This window comes from Pieris brassicae, chromosome 11, assembly GCF_905147105.1.
Source record: "Pieris brassicae chromosome 11, ilPieBrab1.1, whole genome shotgun sequence".
NCBI lineage: Eukaryota > Metazoa > Arthropoda > Insecta > Lepidoptera > Pieridae > Pieris > Pieris brassicae.
This window is the reverse complement of record NC_059675.1, coordinates 4,951,548-4,972,226: the sequence shown is the minus strand read 5'-3', so window position 1 is coordinate 4,972,226 and position 20,679 is coordinate 4,951,548. Positions and strand designations below refer to the sequence as shown.

At 33.5% G+C, this 20,679-nt stretch overlaps 2 protein-coding genes across 2 annotated transcripts; one reads left to right on the top strand and one right to left on the bottom strand.

The window, feature by feature from the left end:
* Positions 1–98: 98 nt before the first annotated feature.
* On the bottom strand, positions 99–15,944 carry LOC123716410 (cullin-associated NEDD8-dissociated protein 1). Its single transcript, XM_045672143.1, has 24 exons — positions 15,731–15,944; positions 15,471–15,640; positions 15,184–15,397; positions 14,772–14,906; positions 14,399–14,556; positions 14,083–14,245; positions 13,399–13,572; positions 12,766–12,874; positions 12,489–12,622; positions 11,497–11,657; positions 10,596–10,801; positions 9,558–9,742; positions 8,927–9,055; positions 8,357–8,488; positions 7,917–8,079; positions 6,604–6,752; positions 5,215–5,384; positions 4,590–4,788; positions 4,019–4,138; positions 3,147–3,284; positions 2,060–2,248; positions 1,425–1,668; positions 478–624; positions 99–281 (listed from the first exon to the last, which is right to left on the bottom strand). Exons 1-24 carry the CDS (start codon positions 15,770–15,772, stop codon positions 157–159), a joined length of 3,756 nt encoding a protein of 1,251 aa, XP_045528099.1. The 5' UTR covers positions 15,773–15,944; the 3' UTR covers positions 99–156.
* Positions 15,945–17,068: 1,124 nt separating this feature from the next.
* On the top strand, positions 17,069–20,595 carry LOC123716306 (probable ATP-dependent RNA helicase Dbp73D). The gene is made up of 7 exons (XM_045671980.1): positions 17,069–17,218; positions 17,288–17,609; positions 17,724–18,005; positions 18,101–18,278; positions 18,452–19,100; positions 19,388–19,568; positions 20,344–20,595. Exons 1-7 carry the CDS (start codon positions 17,196–17,198, stop codon positions 20,563–20,565), a joined length of 1,857 nt encoding a protein of 618 aa, XP_045527936.1. The 5' UTR covers positions 17,069–17,195; the 3' UTR covers positions 20,566–20,595.
* Positions 20,596–20,679: the final 84 nt, after the last annotated feature.

Genomic DNA, 20,679 nt, shown 5'->3' with positions numbered 1-20,679 from the left:
CCAATTATACTGATTTTGGGTTAAATGTGTATTCCAGCTGATAAAATACCGCACTGTTATTAAAAAAATGTACAATTTAAGCACAAAAAAACAGAGTATAAAGTGGAAAATGTATTAATTTTTTAACATATACATGATTGAGCCCACAAAGTGCGGCTAACTCTGATCCATGAGGTTGGAGTCGAGGCCGCTGGAGTCCTTCAGGATGGACTCGAAGATCGGCTGCAGTTCCGGGAACGACTTTATTTGAGTCACGAAGTCCATTAAGTGGGGGTTCTTTTCTGTAATTAATTAAAATTGCTTTTTAAGTTTTCTCTTCGGCGACGTATATAACAAATATTTTAAGAAATTATACCTAACGTAGAGCTGTTTAGTACCATTAATTACATATATTCAGTCGTAGGCGTCGTAACAATATTTTTCTGATATAAACAATAATAATAATTCAAATCGCATCTAATTACACCAGTGACTTACCAGCTTCAGGTATCTGCAACAAGGCAGCTGCGGCTCGTAAAGCTGACCGTTTGAGTTCATCCTGCTTCTCGTACTCCTGTTTCACTGAATTGGCCTTCACTTTCATAGTACAGGTCGCACGGAGAGGCTCCACTAGACTCTCCAACCCTGGTGTAGGTAACCAAATTACATTTATTTTTGGGTTGCCACATTGAAATATGTCTAAGCACGAGTGCTGCGTGAATTAAAGAAAACACAATCAGCCATGTCAAACTAACATGCAACTGTCAAATTATATAATAAAAGCAAATAATTTTTTTTTGTCATGTCATAGTCATATCGAAATTTATAATTTATTAAGTCCCTAACATTATATCACATATTTTTGATATAATAGTATTGAGGCCGTTCAAGTATTACGTAAACAAATTTACTGCAAAATATTCTCCCTCCCCTTGCTCTTGTCAGCAAAAGTAAGCAAAGCTTTTAAAAATGCATTTCGTTTTCAAGCACAGACAATGGGTGGGTAATATGCGTAATAAGTAAATAATAATAACGTTATACTTGAACAGCCCCATTGTACTAAACGTATATATATATAATACTACCAGTATTTAGAATTTTATTCAAAATTAGCTATCACAAACTTCGTTTCGCTTTCATTTAATTTTTTTTAACTTTTCTCTCCATAAAAACCTTCCTCAGAGTTAAAGGATTCAAAATTTAAAAATACTCGAATTTCCAGCCGTCTTCAAGTTTTGAGCTTAGCCACATATTATGCGATTCATTTTTATTTAAATAGATTTAAAGTTGAACCAGAAGTCTTTTACAAGACAAAAAAACTTATTCATGAATTTGACCAACTGAATATAACAAAATAAATTTATTAGAATGACTTACTGTCAGGCAAAACTCTTATATTGAAACCGTACCAACATTCTACAAAAAACCATATAAAACGGACTTACTTTGCAAAACAACAGCGGGGCACAGGCTTGCCAACCTCGCGCACATGAGGTAAGTCAACATCTTGATGTCGTAATGGTCTCTGAGGCCGTCTTCCACGTGTCGCAGGAACTCAAACACGTCGAGGCGGTCCAAGCAAGTCCCTAATAGTGTGTACATACACTCGAATGCTGCCTTACGCAGGTCTAAGCCATCGTCCACTGAGTGCTTAAATGGACCCATTTCCACTTCACGTATTAGCTCTTTCTAAAAGTATATTATAAACGTTGGTATCGAAGCGGAGTCAAGACATGTTTTATTATTATAAATATTTTTTACTTTTAACTGATTTAATTCCTACTAATTAAATTTTGACCCAGCATTTAGATTTAAGGCAGTTTGAAAGTAATATATACATGTTATATACTAGCGAATCCGACAGACAGGTACACACGTTTTAAATACTTTAATTTAAAATCACTAAAAAAATCGAATTGTAACCATACTCGAATTCACTTGAACACATACACACACAATAAAACTTATCAAAAGCGCTACAAATACGCTACATATAAGATTATAAGTTACAACTTACACATGTAAAAAAAATTACATAGATTAATCTTAATTTTACGGAAAATAGCAGCATACAAATTACCTTCACTTTAGTCTCACTATAAATAGTGGGCAGCACTTGCGGTAGCAGATCTCTGACGAGGCTGGGTTTATTATGAGCAGCAGAGTTGAAAGCCACTAAGGCCACCCGACGCACGCCAAGTTCCGGATCGCGTAGAGGCACTAGAAGCTCTGCCATACAGGCACGGAGGAGGCCGTCTATTGCTTGCGGCTACAGAATTTAAAAATACAATAATAATCAAGTGGCTTCGATCAGTTTTTTTACGATTTTGTGGGCATAGTATATTTCGCAGCCAACTAGCTTAATTAGCCGTTGAATTAACAGCCTAGCCGTTTAACCAACGGCCTGAAAGAGATTCAGCCGTAGCGTTTGTTATAACATTTAATAAACGGGCTGGCTAATGCTTAGGCCATTCGTACGATACAGTAAATTTGGCATTAATAAAAAAGATGAAACATGACATTAAGAAAATAGTTCTTTTGAAATTAAATTGCTTAAGTCAAATTCACATTATTATTGTCACTAGACTCTGCAATTGTACTTGTTGTTTTGTTTTATGAAATTTTGGAAAAACATTTGTCATTTTGACATTATCGACAGTTTGAAGAGTTTCGTTTCGAGTTTGAACAGAATGAACGAGAATGAACAGTCAAATAGCTAGACGAGTATAAAACATCATCGATCCAAGTCATTTGCCTAGCTGATCGATCAACTGGCTGACCATGTTTTAGGCCGCTAGTTAAACTAGGCTAGGCTGTTAATGGAACGGCTAATTCAGCTAGTTAGCTGCGACATATACATCGTATCGAGCAAGTATTTATTGCGCATTTTTGAATGGTCTACGAGTGAGATTCATTAAGAACACAGCTCTTATCAAATACAAATTATCTAACTATACATTTCATATATATATGACAAAAAGCTTGGTCCACGATTTGCGTGATTGTACGAAGACATTAAGCACCAATCATCAAAATATTGTTAAAGTGTGTTAACAATGCATCAGACCAACTCATTTCTGCTAAATACACCGAAACAGATACAATCCAATTAGTTTTTATTTAAAAAAAATCCAAACGCGTCGTCTAAATAGCTTGGCATTATTTACCTGATCAGAAATGGTGAATTTGACAGCCGTTACAGCTGTGGTCCTGGTTAATGGTTCGGGAGACTTGAGGAACTCCTTTAGGTGTGGCAACAAGTCTTGCGGCTCCAGGAGACACAACTTTCCTAGACATTCGGCAACCTTGAAAGTTAAAAGAAATTAATTTCAAATTAATGTATAATAAGTATTTTCGGAACCTTGCCTAATATATTTTAATTATAACTTTATAAGGTATTTAGTTTTAGATTCAAATAATGTTATTTTTACGATGCTTAATTAATGTATTATTTATCTATATATATATATATATATATATAAAATTCTCATGTCACTATGTTCGTTCCCATACTCCTCCGAAATGGCTCGACCGATGCTTATGAATTTTTTATGCATATTCAGTAAGTCTGAGAATCGGCTACTATCTTTCAAACCCCTAAGTGATAAGGGGTGTTAACCTCAAAAACATTTTTTTTTTCTTTTTTAAACAATTTTTCATTTTTTTACAAAAATGCATACAACCCGCAAGTTGTCACCGCTCTTACGATCAACCCCTATTTTTATTATAGTAGATAGGTTATTATTATTGAACTAAAAAATATTTCCTGGAGATAATATACATGGCAAAACGACGTTTGCCGGGTCAGCTAGTATTATATAATATTTATAATACGGTGGTTATATATAGAGATAAAAAGGGTAGAAGAATAAAATGGAATCTCTTTTTGTATATTGTATGTAAACCAGATGTGGTTAAATAAGGGCTTAGTCTTAGTAATATTCTCTGACCAATGGTCGTCTAATATTAAGACCAGCCCTCTCAGTGCACAAGTCCTCTATACTAAGCATTATTTTTAGTTCTATTATACAATACATACGACATTCCGAGATCCTTCCTCCGCGCATTGGCAGTGTTTTGAGAGTTGAATCCAAATTTCCGGAATGAAAGGCCTCAAAGCCTCCACTCCCTCTGGAGTTGTTGATTCGCAGGCGATTATCTAGAAAATTACTATCTTGTATAAAAATGTATTAGAAACTTATAATAATCAAAATTGTTTTGACACACTTAAAATGAATGTATAGAACACACTATTCACTTGACAATGGCAAAATGTCAATGTCATTATTCGTTTCATTTTTGAAGAAAAAAAATATTTCATAATTAATTCGATGCTACGTTACGTTCATTCATCCATTTTTAGAAACTTATTTTCCCATACTCGGATATTTATTTATTAAACTAGTTTACAAAACGCTACTTTTATTAAAATCAATTTTTACTACTAAAAGGCGTAAGGTGATAAAGTTCACTAATTCTAAACTCTGTATGTTCTTAGGCAAGTATGAAATAAACTACATAAATGTTATTTATGTTATAATAAGATCTCTGATTCATAGTTTTTTTTTTATAAATACATACCTAATAAAGCCAATTATAAAAATGAATACCTCTCTAAGCGAATGAAGTAGTAGGTACTGCCTTTTTGGCTGGGCCTCGATCTCGCCCAATATGAAAGGCAGGAACTCGGGCAGGTTGCCAACGGCCACTGAGCCAAGGGCGTAACTCGCTGCCGATTTTACTTCCTCGGAAGATGGCGTGAAGGAATTTAGAAGCACTTCCTTTAGATTCGGTATTGAACTTAGATCCCTGTAAAAAGTTTAACATTTTAATGAGAATTTTTGTTATAAGATAATTTTATCATATTTGTTGTTTTGCTCTTAAAGTATCAATGGTACTAAGGTACTAATTTGCCAGAAAATAATTTTTTTTACAATAAGTCTAACAATGAGAATTATTATGCACTGTTTTCACCGTGTGTCGTTCACATACATTTTGCAGTTACTTCAACGTACAACACATCTATGTATTGAACTAAAAAACATTTTTTACAGGTCACTAGTATAATATAATTATATAAAACGCACGACAAAGAAAAAAAAATATAATATAAACACAAACCATGACTAAATATATCATTTGTCTTCATATAAAAAAATGTCTGTTATTTTTAAACTCAACTCAAGAGCCCAACGTGAAACGGTCCTACCGTATAAGTGTAACAATTAAACGTACAAATGGCGTCCGATCTCAGCGATAGCCAATAGCGCGAACATATGCACGGTGTCGGAGGGTGGGTCTGCGGCATCCCGAAGGAAAGCCCGCGTCGTTTGCAGGGCTTCGCCCCCCGCACTGCCGCCTCCTACCACTACTGCCGCTACGCACTTCGCTAGCGAGTGATAGGCCTGTGAAATATAGATAACCATATTAAAGTAAGAAGTAGCGTTGGCCCAGTGGATCGTCTGATACTCTACTCTGTGGTCGTTCGATTTACGCACCCATGGACCTCTTTTAATATGCGCAGTTACCCACTCGTTCGTATGGTAAAAACATCATTTTCACCAACAATTAACCCAAAGGTCGATGGCGTGTGTGAGACATAGAAAGCTCATCACCTACTTGTATATTAACACATATAGAAATCTGAGGTGAAAACCGAGGTTTGTAACGACATTATTTCTTTTTTCTGGTATTATAACGTAAATGGTAACCGTAATAACTAACTTTTAACATATAGTGGTGTGGGTGTAGGCAGGATTCAATTAAAAAATCCCAAGTGCACAATATAGAAAGAAAGTTTATTGCACGCGTGACAGAAGTATAAGCAAGGAGTAAAAAGTTCAGTAGAAGAAATAGCACATGCAACAGAAATAATATTAAGCGGAGTAGGTATTCTCGACGCAAGCAAATAATTATCAAAATTTAAAACTATCAATAGCGGAGTGCGAAAGCGGTCTGATTGACGCGAGCCGGACGCGAGCCGGAGGTAGCCGCGTGCGAAATCATTGCGCGTTCATTTAAATTCGCAATTTAGAATAGGTATAAGTTACTTTTGGGTTTATTATTAAATAAAATAAGTAGGCCATACGGCACTACAAACATAGTTTATCTTTAGTCCACGTTATATGAAGTAGATTTGAAGCCGAGCGAAATTAAGGTCGAATGTAAAAAACATAAACAAATGGCGCTACAACCTTTTTAGGTCAGGGCCTCAGATTTCTGTATCTGTTTCATGATCATTTGTTAATCGAATAGGCAAGTAGGTGATCAGCCTTCTGTGCCTGACGCACGCCGTCGACTTTTTGGGTCTAAGGCAAGCCGGTTTTCTCACGATGTTTTCGTTTACCGTTCGAGCGAATGTTAAATGCGCACATAGAAAGAAAATCCATTTGTGCACAGCCGGGGATCGAACCTACGACCACAGAGATGAGAGTCGCACGCTGAAGCCACTAGGCAAACACACAAAAATATTTTGCTGAAAATGTCGTCTAAGGCGGCGGTAAAATATATAGTTATTATATGTTATAACAAAAACAGCGCTAAACAAAAAAAATAATTTTAATGTATAGTTTAACGCAAAGAGTGTCTTTATTAAAAAGCTCAAATAAAACCTAATGTATGTACCTGCTTAATATGGTGAGCGGTTGCGTTATGGTCGGTATTCCGGTGTACCGGAGCAACTAACAAGGCCAACAGTTCCCGTCTGGAGCACCCAGGTACATCCGCATCCACCAACGCCGATAGTACACCTACCATTGCCTTCAAGGCACCACCTGAATTAATTAAAACGGACATATACGCTAAGAGGACATATATTATTATAAAATAATAACAAATTGCAAAAATAGTATAAAAATAATTACGCCTAATATATTATGTCTATTTAGTTTAAAAATATAAATACACACATTTAAAATAAATAAATCATATATATTAAAAAAAAAAAATTTTTAAACGGATTGAAGCTATGTATTATTATCATAAAGTTATAATTATTTACGTCATTTTTAATTTAAATAATTATAATATAATAAAAAAAATAATACATAACTTCAATCCGTTTAAAAAGTGTTTTCCTAATGTGTAAAAGCTATGTTAACAAAAGATATATTTGTACTAAGTCATATATATATTTGTATTTTTGCTTTTTTTTTTCAAGGACCTCTTATAGAGTATAGGCCTCCTACAATTGGCTCAAACTCTCTTTATCTTGAGCATTTTTCTCCCATTGACTTTCTTAAGCTCATCAGCCCACCATGCAAGAGGGCGGCCTCTATTTCGATACCCTACCACCATGTTACCCTGTCTTTCTGTCAGTCACTGTTCACCCGAGCGGTGTGCCATTCCCTCTTAAGTATGTTTGCAATGGGATAGTGCATCAATAACTTTTGTTTTCTGTCTTATTTCTGTATTTCTGATCTTGTCGTTTAGTTTTAAATTCAGTACTTCGTTTCATTCCTTGTTGAAAAATTGTTATTTTTCTGTTTGTGTTCGAGTAATATATCCATGATTGGTTCCCGTAAGAAAAAAATGGGAATGAATATACACATCTAAGACTCTCGTCTTTAAGTATATTGGTAACTCTGCCGTAAGTCATTCTTTGTATTCCCAGAATTTGTTCGTCAGACTTCGTCATGCTGCCGTTAATATTAAAATGACACTTACTTATACTTTTAGAGTATATCTTTAACTAGTTCAATCATCCCTGATGGTACCTAACATTCGTGGATGGCATTCCACAATATTCAATATTGCATAATTTATCAATGCCAGATATGCTATAGGCAGATGTTATGTTGGTATATATACATAATAGATAATATAAATAAATATCGACGCACTTCTGAATCGCATTTATAACATACGTAAACCTAGGTAATTTGCATGCATTTAGTTTCCAAATTTTTCGGGGATAAATAAATGAACATGATGAAAACCTTGCAGCAACGGTGAGTTGGCCAAGGCCAGTATGTTGGGAGTGAGCGCCTCATGCCTGAGGGCAGCAGGGCAGCGGCGGCAAACGTTCGACACCAGTGACAGAGCTGTTTGCGCGCAGTGTAAATCCACCTCCGATACCAACGCCGGTACTTCCGTCAGCACCTACAAAATTTATAATAAATTTGCTACCCATAGAAATTATGCGTCTAGTATTTAATTATTTTAAAAAAAAATTGAGTATATTTTTTAATGTATAAAATGGTACCAACTCTCGTGACTTCAAAGCAAGTATGTCGACAGGCATGAATTTGTGACAAGAAAGTTCTTTTTGCTAGATATAAGAGGAATTAAAAAAATATTAGTGCTATTCTCACTTTCTACATATTACCTTAATTTTAATGAATTTATTATATGCATAAATCTAAATGTTTTTATTTACCTTACTCAACAGCTCTATACTGATGTGATCGCTATAATTCTGTACGAGTGTGTCAAGTAGAAGAAGCGTCGATAGTTTCAAAGCCCTTTGGTTCTTACGTAGAAACGATCCGAGAATGGGCACTGCATCGGACTGAAATATTTTGTGTTTAAATAAATAACAATCATTTTCTTGTTTAATTTATCTATTTCGTAGTCTATCAAGACAAGATCAAGAGACAGAGATGGACCACTTGGAGCGAATACAGTAGACCAGGGCACCAAAAACCAAGACCCTGGACGTAAAAGGATGAGATGGAAAAATGTAAACGAATAATGTACATTTATTGAATAACTTGACCGAAAGTTTTACGCGTGAAAAAAATACAGCAATTGATAAATTATAAAAACTAAAGGAAAAAAGATTTTAAAGAAACAAAAAGCTTGTTTATTAAAATGCACAAATGGATATTGATGAGTTTTGGTTCGGTCTTCTAACATAACATCTTAAAATAGTTTTTGGAATCGATCCATTGTCCACATACAAAGCATTCATCTTTATAACAATTAGAAAATCGTAACAATTTCTTACCAAGATAGGTCTGAGATCAATTCGTAGAGGTGATGAGGCAATTTTTGTGAGGGCCTTAACGGTTGTAAGTCTTGTGATTTCATTTCTCAGTCTTTCCAAAAATATCGGAAGACACACCGGTAGCTCATTCTAAAAAAAATATATACGAAATTATTTATAAATCATTTAGTTATGGTTTAATTTATACAGGAATGTGCATTGTTAAATAAAAATGTTTTGCAAAAATGTATTTTTTTGATAAATGTGGAATTTAAAAAGCGTTCATGATAGTCATGACGGTTACACTATAACTTGAATGACATATTGAAAAAAAAAACAATTTTTTAACCGGATTAAAGCTATTTGTATTATTATAAACTTATTATTTACATAATTTTTGCGACGTTTCGCGTGCTTTACCCCGGAGTTGGTATCGACTAAGTTTATATAATACAAATAGCTTTCATCCAGTTAAAAAATTGTTTTCCTTCAATGTGTAAAAGCTATGTTAACCAAAGACAATACTTGAATGACATATTCAATAATTTTTCTACAATGGTAGGTAGTTTTGATAAATCACGTTACACGAATTTTAGACATTTTTTTGCTAAACAAATAAAGAGGAATTTCTACTTATATAATTCTAAATCACCTGTAAATAATCACCAAAGTGACAGATAAGTTGTCCACAGGTGGCTATAGCGCGTTCCTTCACCTCCTGGTCCATATCAGTCGCACGTAGTCGTACGAGCGTGCACTCGTACATCGCGGGGATGAACGGACGGAACTCTTCCGGTGCCGGCTCCACTTCGATACATTCGTTATTTTCTATGTTATCTAGGGTTAAGAAACAACTCATACATAAGAAATAATAAATATAAGTTTCATTTCTCACAGTATAATGTTTCAAAAGTATTCTCTTTGATTAAACATCCGAAATTGACTTTTTTATTATCTTTTTACATTTAAATTCGCTTATATTCAATAGTTTAAATTATTTTTTGAAAAGTAGATATGGATTTATTTATACAAGTTATATGTGTGAAGTTTAATATTCTCCCTTCTTCTGGCTTCTTCTCCCTCCTATGTTATTATCTATGAACCAGAAGGTTTCTTCATAGATAATGTTTAAGAAAACACTTTTTAAACGGATTGAAGCAATGTATTATTATTAGAAACTTAAAATTATTTATATAATTTTAAATTTTCCGACGTTTCGCGTGGTCGCGTGGTCACCGTGACCACGCACGCTGTAAAGCACGCGAAACGTCGGAAAAATTTAAATTTATAAGTTTATAATAATAATACATAGCTTCAATACGTTAAAAAGTATGTTCTTAATGTGTAAAAGCTATGTTAAGAAAAGACAATACTATAGATAATGTATGCCATAGTCATTTTGAATTGTTATTTTAATAGGTTTTTACGCCGGCTTTTTCTCTCGGCCTACACCCTCTCGTCTTTTTTGCCGATGAGTAGGGATGTCTACCGATTCAAGTTTATTGACGTGAAATAAGTGATACCTGTATCTTATAATCCATAATAAACATATTTTATTTTATTATAGTAGTTTCCAATAGTTTCATAATCTTGCCTATTAATAAATTAAAGAAACGAAATGGAGATAAATTAAAAATTGCAAACTCCATTGCAACAGCCATCTCTTGGTAATTTTAACAGTTTATCTCACCCAGTGGTCTCATAATCTTAACCAGCGCCTGCAGAACCCTCAGTGCCTCGGCGGTAACCTTATAGAAGGGGTCAGACACGGCGGCCAACACGGCCGGCAACAACGCAGTCACGTGCGCACGAAGCCCCGCAGCACCCGGACCCCGGGACACCCACCAGATGAACACCAGTGTCTCTATTTTCATTGATGATGCTGTGCCTTTGTCCCTGAAAGATGAAGGGGACATCAAATTTAATACTAAAAAACAGATGATAAGCACTGATCTCAATGTTATTAAAAATAGGTATGCCTCATACACCTACATAACGTTTTAATAGAAATGTGATTAATTACAAAATGTTGGAAAGAGGAATATTTCTTATAAAAAAATGAATTGAACGAATAATTATTATAATAGTTGACAATTAACTGGTTTGCTTACGTTTTTTACGTTGATTTTTAATAGTTTCCTGTAACCAACAGAATATTACTCATGTCATTCTGGATTGTTAGAACAACAAATTTCATCTAAACATAAGTAAAAATGTGTGCGTGTACTAGTGTACACACGGAAGAAGTGAAACTTCTTTATGACCTTATTTTTAGAAAAATGATCTACTATATATAACTTTACAGAAATAGATTAAATAAGATAAAGTTTAACAAAAGGCTTTTATTACCATAGACATGAATACGGTATATTACAGAATTTCATTAATTGTTATATAATTATTACCATCATTGTTATCGTTATTGTATATTTTTGTTATTACTGGCTTTGAATCAACCGTTGTAGGGGTAAGAAAAAGATGGCGCGTAACGTATTAATGTGACGCGTAACCGAAAATGTGACGGCATTTTTTTACAACGCCGATAAAGAAGTTTCACTTCAAAAAAAACTGCAGTACAAATAAAAACTCACATAAGGGGTGGTGTGAGGGCCCTTATGACCTTAGCGGCATGATCGGTGAGGCAGCCAGGAGCCGCGGCTAACAACTCACGCAGTAAAGCTAGTGCGGCACCACGGGCACGCACGCTACGACCGCGGATTACGCGAAGAGCGCCACGGACGATACTTGGCACCTGTAATCAAGTGATTTAGAAAAAAACACTTCAAATATGTCCCAACATTATTTATATTTAGTATCTATATACTGTAAAGGCTGGCACCGCTATCTACCGACTCCTCACATTATTTATCTTCCTATATTTGAAAGGTGCCCTTGGTACCAGTGCATGGATATATCAAAATTACTGAACCGATTTTAATGAAACTGTTATATACCTGATTTATAAATAAGATCACACACACCGGTTAAATAACCACCATATTTAAAGACGGTTAAAAATACAATCAATCTCACATTTTTATAACAGTTACTTAAAGTGTTGAGTGTGGAAAATGTGTATTATATTGTCATACCTTAATTCAAATACAGAAATAAGTTTTACATGAGGAATACCTGCTTACATAACTAACAATAATAATCTTTTGCAGGCTAAGGGAGCGTTCAAGTACTACGTCACGCAATTTATGGAGATTCTTGAAGCGCACAGAATTTTCTGTATCCAATAGTAAAATGTTTCGTGACTCTTTATACCTAAGACTTACTTAAAGTACTGGAAAGTCGAAAATAATATTATCAATAACGCGTAATTCAATCCCCGCCCGGCATCGTAACGTTTTACAAGAGGAAAATTCCTTACGTAATACTTGAACGTTCCCTAAGATGGCTAAAGCAAACAATATCTTTTGATATCTATTGGCCATGTACACAGGAGATTATCCGAAAACTTGAATAAACAAACAGACTGGTTTAGTTGGTCATCCAAGGCATGGCACTGTTAAGTTTAATTTTACTCGAGACTCATATGTTAACTACTGGACCAATGAGCTACTGGACGGTTACATACCCTTTGTATAAGCAGAGCTTGGGGAGAGTTGTCAGTGGGTGCGATAGAGGCTTGTAGGGCGGGCGGAGGTTTTGTTGCTCTCAGTAAAGCCGTGTACGCACTGAGGATGTCGCACTTCACATTTTCTTCACGCTCTGTAATACGAATAATTCAATCCAATTGTATCGATTTTTTTTCATTTCATTGAATAAATATTTATCAAAACAAACAAAAGATTGGCCTTCTTAGAAGGTAAGTTAACTTTTAGAAAATGTCAATGGTGAAGTTAAAAAATTACCTTTGAACCTGGCAATTAAAGCTGGCGACACAGTTTGGTACATTTCAGCCAAGAGCTCATGACGCGTGGATATCACTGATTCGAGACATTTAGCAGCTGCACGGCGGACCTGAAAATTAGATTTTATAAATGAGTAAAAAAAATTAATATAACAAGTGTTACTCAAAGAAAACCACTTAATGCTCTGATTTTCAAAAAATAGTTTTTTATTATATATATATATTTTAATATGATATTATAAAGATATTTTAATTAGGATAACATCCTCAATAGCTCTACTTAAAACTGCCTTTAATCAATATCTCATAATTAATCTTGCACATATGTTGTCCAAACTAATACAGAAATTTGAACATATTACATTAATATTTAGTGACATAAGGTCTTTTAGGTATTTTAGGCTTTCTGCAACTAAAGTACATAATTATGAAAAATTTACATAGATTTTTTTAATGTGTAAATTATGCTCAATAACATACAATGCAATTGTAAAATGTTGACCAACTACACTATTATCTGCATATAAAAATAAGTTATTTTATTTAAACACACAAAGAATATACTGAACTTATTACAGTCTTTCATTATTTCACCATGTAATAAATCTTTTCATTAATAAAAGTAGGATTTCACCTTCCACGACATGTCATCATCATCAGAGTACTCTTCGGAGTCAGACTCAGGGTCTGCATCAGGCTCAAAGGACTCCTCTTCCATATCTTCATCCTCTCCACCACCACTTACCTCCTCATCTTCATAGTTATAGTTGGGGTCATAAGTTATCATCTTAAGGCAGAGGTCTATTATCTACAACAAATTAATTATATACTTTCATGTATATACAACATATCTTAAAGTGCCAATTTGGCTGTTAAATTTGTTCTTAGAGATCTACAGGTTTAATTTTTTTTTTATGTAACAGGGAGCAAACAAACAGGAGGCTATTAGTATTGATTAAAATATTTTACTTATAATAAATACACCTATTCATTTGCAAGACAAGAGTAATAATGAAATAAATTAACTAATAGAGGTCTGATAGATAGCAATTGTGCATTACATTGGATAGTTTATGTATATAGAATTTGGTAATTGTGATTTCACAATGTATACTAATAGAGATCCCTCATTGTTTTCTAACATTTCTTATTACACAATCCAAAGATGCATAAGAAATCAAAAACAAATTCCTCCTCTATATTTCTTCATCAAAACATAACCAGAGTGTTATCATTTATGACATAACATAACTTGCACCTGGTTGTAAAATGGTATGATGGAAAATGTAAATTCTTAAATATATTTTGAAATACTTACAGTAGGAATATGTGGCTGAACCTCTTTTGGGCACTTTAAAACAATGGCTTCCAGAGCCTGAAGGCAATGCTCTCTCAACTCCTCATCGGAGTCCATTGAATGTTCAAGAACTTGTGGTGCCACTCGCCACAACTGTTCACCAAATCTGTGTCCAGCCTGTCGGCTAAACATTAATAATAATGATTGAATATGTGATGAACTATCAAAGGAATAAAAACAAGATGACTCTGAAATATGAATTCATTAGTATCATATAGATACAAGAGTAAGATAGTTGGTGTTTGAATAGTTATCAAATATTAGGTCAAACACATACCAAATAGAGGCAATGCATTGTATATGTGTACGGCTGACGCTAGCTGATGAAGAAGTGCTCAATCCCTCCAAAAGATGATCAATCAATTTGTTGTACAAAGTTGCATTACAAGACATCACCAAGTGAGAAAGCGCTACAATGGTTCGCTTACGAACAGCCTGTAAAAACATCAGAATGTTTTAAACATACTCATTTTAGAAAAGCATTAGGCATACAACTATGAATTAACCATTTTTTTATTTATTTTAATGTGGCAATTCAGGATGGCTCATTGATTTATTACATAAAAGAATAAGGAAATTAAATTATTTTGAGTTTTAAATTAAATACATTTGACAATATAAGAATTGAAAGAATTGATTATATACAATACCTGTCTTGGAGAAGCAAGTTGGGGTAACAATGAATTCAGCAACATTGGATGAAATGATATCAGCAGTCCACCAAACCTGCTAAGTAGGTCCGCCAAGATATCTAATGCTTCTAATTGCACGGAAACATCTTCTTGCTACAATAATATACATGTTAAGTTTATTAAATTATATTGGCTTTAATAATTGCAAAGGTATGATTTACAATAATCACAGCAAAATATTTTCCATAGTAAAACAAATGTCTTTCTTAAATATTACACACTTGGTTTAACTTCTTTAATTATATGAAGCACTCAAAAAGTTGAAGTTCAAATAATCAGTGAATTAACATCATATACATGTCAATAGAGGGTGTGAATCCAAAACATAATAAATTAAATCCAACACATTGAAATTAATAAAAATATATACCTTCTCAATAGCACTACTTAACCGGCCTGTTATTTTTTTGCACACATTTGCAGCTAATGTGTTAGATCCCAAAGGCAACTCTGATATAACAGTCTTTAGCCCAATGCTGCTTATATCTCTTAGTTGTTCAGTATCCGACAACATATTTGCACATAAAGTTTCCACGATGCCCTCAACTTGATATTCCTTAACTTTATTCACAAGTGGGCCCAGACTATATGAAACAAATATATATATAATCAATTTAAATATGTATTAAACCGATATATGTCTAATCAAAAACATACCATTTAACTGCTAGATTTTGAACCTCTCCGTTTTTATCTTCAAGTAAACGAAGCAACATTTTTACAACTTTTCTTTCAGAATCATCATCCAACTTTATGCTGTCTTTTTGCAGTTCGGTCATCAAATCATTTGTAGCCATAAAACGAAAATCCTTGTCATTTGATGTCATCTACGTAAACAAAAAGTACGTTTGTATATGAAAAGAAAATCATAATTCTAAATTAAGAAATATTAATCAAAAATATTAAACACCGGTTACCTTCTCGAGAAGATTGGCGATTTGATAGGAAACACTAGCCATTTTGATAGAATTTATTATATTTGGTTCTAAAAACTCAAGTTCATATTACTACATATGAGTATTTTTTTAGTTCAATAATTATTAAATAGTATGATGTTGATATATCTGAGATAAATCAACTTTTATTTCACAAATGTGGAAAATGGAAAGATGAAAAATAATGCACGGAATATTCAGTTTAATGATCAAATCATAAATGCTGACAACTGCCAATGCCAATAAAACTCACAGATTATAGAATAATGATAATGTAATCTATGACAAAATATTTTTTAATCATTCGCTTTTCAGCCAAGCTGCAGTCTGCCTTCTTGTCTTGTATCTTTTATTCTCTATTACCTATATATATATATACAGTATTTAAAATAAAATTATGAAGTGGGACAAAAACTCCAATAAAATAAATTTTGAAATCAGAATTTCGACACTCTACTTTTATTTTGTTTTGAATGTAGTTTTAAAGATACAAAAACAATGTGGTAAGGGTACATTTCTTCAATCATACAATTTCGGAGATTTAAGATGTCTAAACCAAAAAATTGAAGAAATTTACAAAGAGCTTAAATATGTAACTCTTAAGAAATATCGCTTTTTCTGATAGCTTTATTTTCTCGTAGTTAGTGCTACACCCTCCCTTGCGAGGGGGGTGTTTTGTCCAGTTCGGGGCGTATGCCCCCTTCAGGTGGTGTCTGTGTTCGCGCCCTGCTGATACAGGGCGGTACGGGGGCGGGCATATAGCCCTTGGTGAGGGCTGCGCGCAGCCGATGGGGTCATGTCATGATAGCTTTATTATTTTTTAAATTTACATTTAAACCCGACCGGAGAGAAAAAAGTCACACAATTTAATTTTAATATTAACTTTTTGTGCTTTTAAAAAATATAAAATGACAACACAATCTTTTCAGGCAGTGTTATTGGAGACTTTCAGCATACGATTTTTATTAGTTTCAACCCTTAGGTCGATTAATACGCAAATAGGCAATTCTTCTATGCCGATCAAACCTCATCAATGTTTCGTCTGAGGTATTCTCTATATCTATCTCTGTTTCTCTTTTCTACATTTCCTAGTATGAGCGAGTATTAATTACGCAGTTCAGAAGGAAATAAAATAAAACCAGAATGGCTTTTTTTATTTTTACTATATATATAGTAATGCAATTATAAGTTTTTTTAATTACAGTTTTTATTGTATACATATTATACATCAATGATGTCTAATGCTTAGGGGCTATCTGTTTTTATGTATGCTGTGAATGACTGATAGTCTTCCTAGTCTGTGCTTTTGAGGTATGAGGTTATGTTTTGAATTAAAATAGTTTCAACATTTATGAGACATGTGAAAATTATTTATATTTTTTATTGTAAACCTATAAAAATTTTATAAATAGTCTTATAAGTGAAAAAATTGAGCATATCTTAAAGTATGGATTTATTTATTATTAACAGGTATTGTAAAATACATAAAATCATTTGCGTTAATATAAACTTACGTTTCATGTAATTTTAATTATTCAGATATACAGGAGATGCTGAAGACAATTTAGCAAGTCAAGAATCTGTTCATTTACTTAAACTAAAGCAAGCAATTGAAGATAGGAAAAAGGCATCTTCAAAAAAGCTAGGTTCTGAATCTTGTGAAACTGCACCGAAAAATGAAAAACATGAGGACAATAACGAATTACAAATTGATAATATTTATATGGATGTTGCGCAGAATCCATTGGAGGAGTTGAAAGAAAAAGTTGTAGTAACAAATGTTAAACCAACAGTTGAAAAAACTAATATTATTAGTGAATTTAAAGTACTTGGAAGTAGTGACTTTGAGAAAAAACCAAAGGTAATTCATATTATTTTAAAAATAACATGCCTAGAATTTTAATTCAAATTGTTTTGTGAATTGTGATGCTATCTTACTTGTCTCATACTACGGTCTTTTATTGTCTTATTTCAGGTAGAAAGAGTTTTACCATATTGGTTGTCTCATGCCTATAGTGTGTCCAAGAATCTTCAAAAACTCAAATGTAAAGTAGAAGACCAAGCATGGTTACACAGTACACTGAAAAAGACCTTGGCAAGTGAGGGAGTTAAAAATTTGTTTCCAGTACAAGAACAAGTTATTCCATTTATATTGAAAGAACAAAGCTTACCTGCTCCATTATGGCCACATGATGTATGTGTTTCTGCTCCAACAGGTAGTGGAAAGACACTATGCTTTGTATTACCAATCATTCAGGTAAACATTTCCATTTTAAAATTTAAAAAAAATGTTTAGATAAATCCAGACCAATTATTATGAATTTGCTAATCAATTTAATGTTTAATTTATAGAGTCTGATGCCGGAACTAGGACATCACATAAGAGCATTAGTAGTGCTGCCTGTACAAGAATTAGCCACACAAGTATCTGCTGTATTTCGAAAATATTGCACTAATACTGGTCTTAAAGTGGCATTGTTAAGTGGAGCAACACCATGGCAAAAGGAACAACAACAAATATTAAAAAACAGTAAGGCGTTTTAAACACAAGTATACAGACATATTTATTATAACACAATATAAAACTTAAATGTTATGCAACTTGACCACAAATTCCTTGATCTATTCATAATTTTCCTCATATTTATTAAACTATTGCAGTCCTGTGTTACCTTATTTGTTCAATCTCAGTTTACTTTTTAGCTGAAACTCATGGCTGGATCAGCACAGTAGACATAATTGTTTGTACAGCAGGAAGATTAGTTGAACATCTACAAAATACTGAAGGATTTACACTAAAATATTTGAAATTTCTTGTTATTGATGAAGCTGACAGAATTATGGATAATATACAAAATGACTGGCTTTATCATATGTATAAGCACATTCAACTGGAAGGCCATGCATCAAACAAAATTGCCCAACTAAATTGGGATTTCATATGCAACGCAAAAAGCCCACCTCACAAACTTCTTTTTTCTGCAACTTTATCACCTGATCCTGAGTTACTAGAGCAGTGGGGATTATTTCAACCAAAATTATTCTCGGTTGCACCAATATCTGATACTTTGGACAAAAATTCTAAAAAATATTCAACGCCTGATGAATTAAAAGAACAATTTGTTACATGTTCCACGGAAGAAAAGCCATTGATTCTTTATCACTTCTTAGTAGAACAAAAATGGGACAAAGTTTTATGCTTCATGAATTCAGGGCAATCAGCACACAGATTAACAGTACTTCTTAATAATTGGGCAGAAGGAAAGATAAAAGTGGCAGAATTGTCAGCTTCTCTAGATAGATCATCTAGAGAAAATGTGTTAAAGAAATTTAGACTTTCTGAAATAAATGTGTAAGTTATATTTACAAAAATTCCCAAACATTAATCGAAATTTCAGTAATCTTAACAGGCCTTTTATATGTGTAATAACTAATTAATGTAAATTTGTTTAATTATTATAAAGTAATGAAATGATATGAAATCCTAGTTCTGCATTCAAACTGAAACAATTTTTACCTGGCCAAGAATGTAAACTGTAATAATCACCATTAAATGCAATTAAGATCAAAATTATAATTTTGATCAAGTATACATTTTTGAGTATTTCATGCAGAACCAAACTTTTTTTTACATTTTAGAATTGTAAGCACTGATGCCTTAGCCAGAGGAATTGACATACCAGACTGCAACTTTGTACTGTCTTATGATCCCCCAAAAAATATAAAAACATATGTACATAGAGTAGGGCGCACAGGAAGAGCTGGCAGACTTGGAAATGCTGTAACTTTTTTGGTTCAGAATCAACTACAAATGTTCAAGGTATGTATGGCATTTCGGTGACGAAAATCCAACTTGCATATACATACATATAAGATAAATGATACCTAACACGTGATACGTAACACGGATTTTTTTTATTGTTTTTCGAAGTTTTCTCCGTTCCTCTACATATCGTCGCATTGGATGGAACCACTGAGAAAATCAGTGGGCTCATTCTTCCTTAGGTCCTTCCTTGGGTCTCTTCTATGGCATTTTCGTACGCTTTCACCGCAACTTCAGGGCTCGTAAAGCGAATACCTCGAATTTTATCTTTAGTTCTTAGGAATAAATGAAGTGGCAGGGCGCCAGGTCGGGTTATTTCGACACTCGCCGTAGTCAAATATTCAACAGTCCGTTTTGCGAAGTGTGCTGAAGCGTGGTGAAGGAGGATCCTGCTTCGAGGGCGCTGATGTCCATTTTTTTCCAATACAACAGGCAAACAGCGATTGACATACCAGTCTGCAGTAACTGTCCTTTCATTTTCTAGCACAACTGTGTGCACACAACGAAAGTCATTATAAAACATTGACTAAACATTTTCTCGCGTTAGTTTCATTTTCACGTGTAACAAGCTTAGCTTAGCTTTGCCGCCAATTCACAAAATCAAATGACAAGTGAATGCAATATACTACATTAAGTTACCAAAGAGTTCGAAAATTGAAATCCAGTTCTAAACATTTTCAGTGTTATTTACGTACTAATTCCAGAAATTTGATGTAGTATGTAAACATTTTTTCATTTATAGTTTTATAAAAAACTGTCTTTAATGTTGCAGGAAATTTTGCAATCAGGAGGGAAGGAGAATATTTCCCAAATAGAATTTACGTCAGATATGTTGGAACCGCTTATAGATAGTTATCAGAGAGCCATACAATTTACTAAACTATCAATTCAAAGTGAAATTGAAAACAAAGTCAAAAAGTCCATTGAACTAAAGAGAGGTGCTAAACAGAAAGCACGAAAAAGAAAACTCAGTGAAAATAAAAGTAATAATTAGCTTTTCAATATATTTTTAAACTAAAGATTATTTCATTGAATACCTACTTCTTACTTTACTTTTACTTTGAACTGTGATACAATAGAAGATGCTTTACCTAAAAAAAAACAAGAT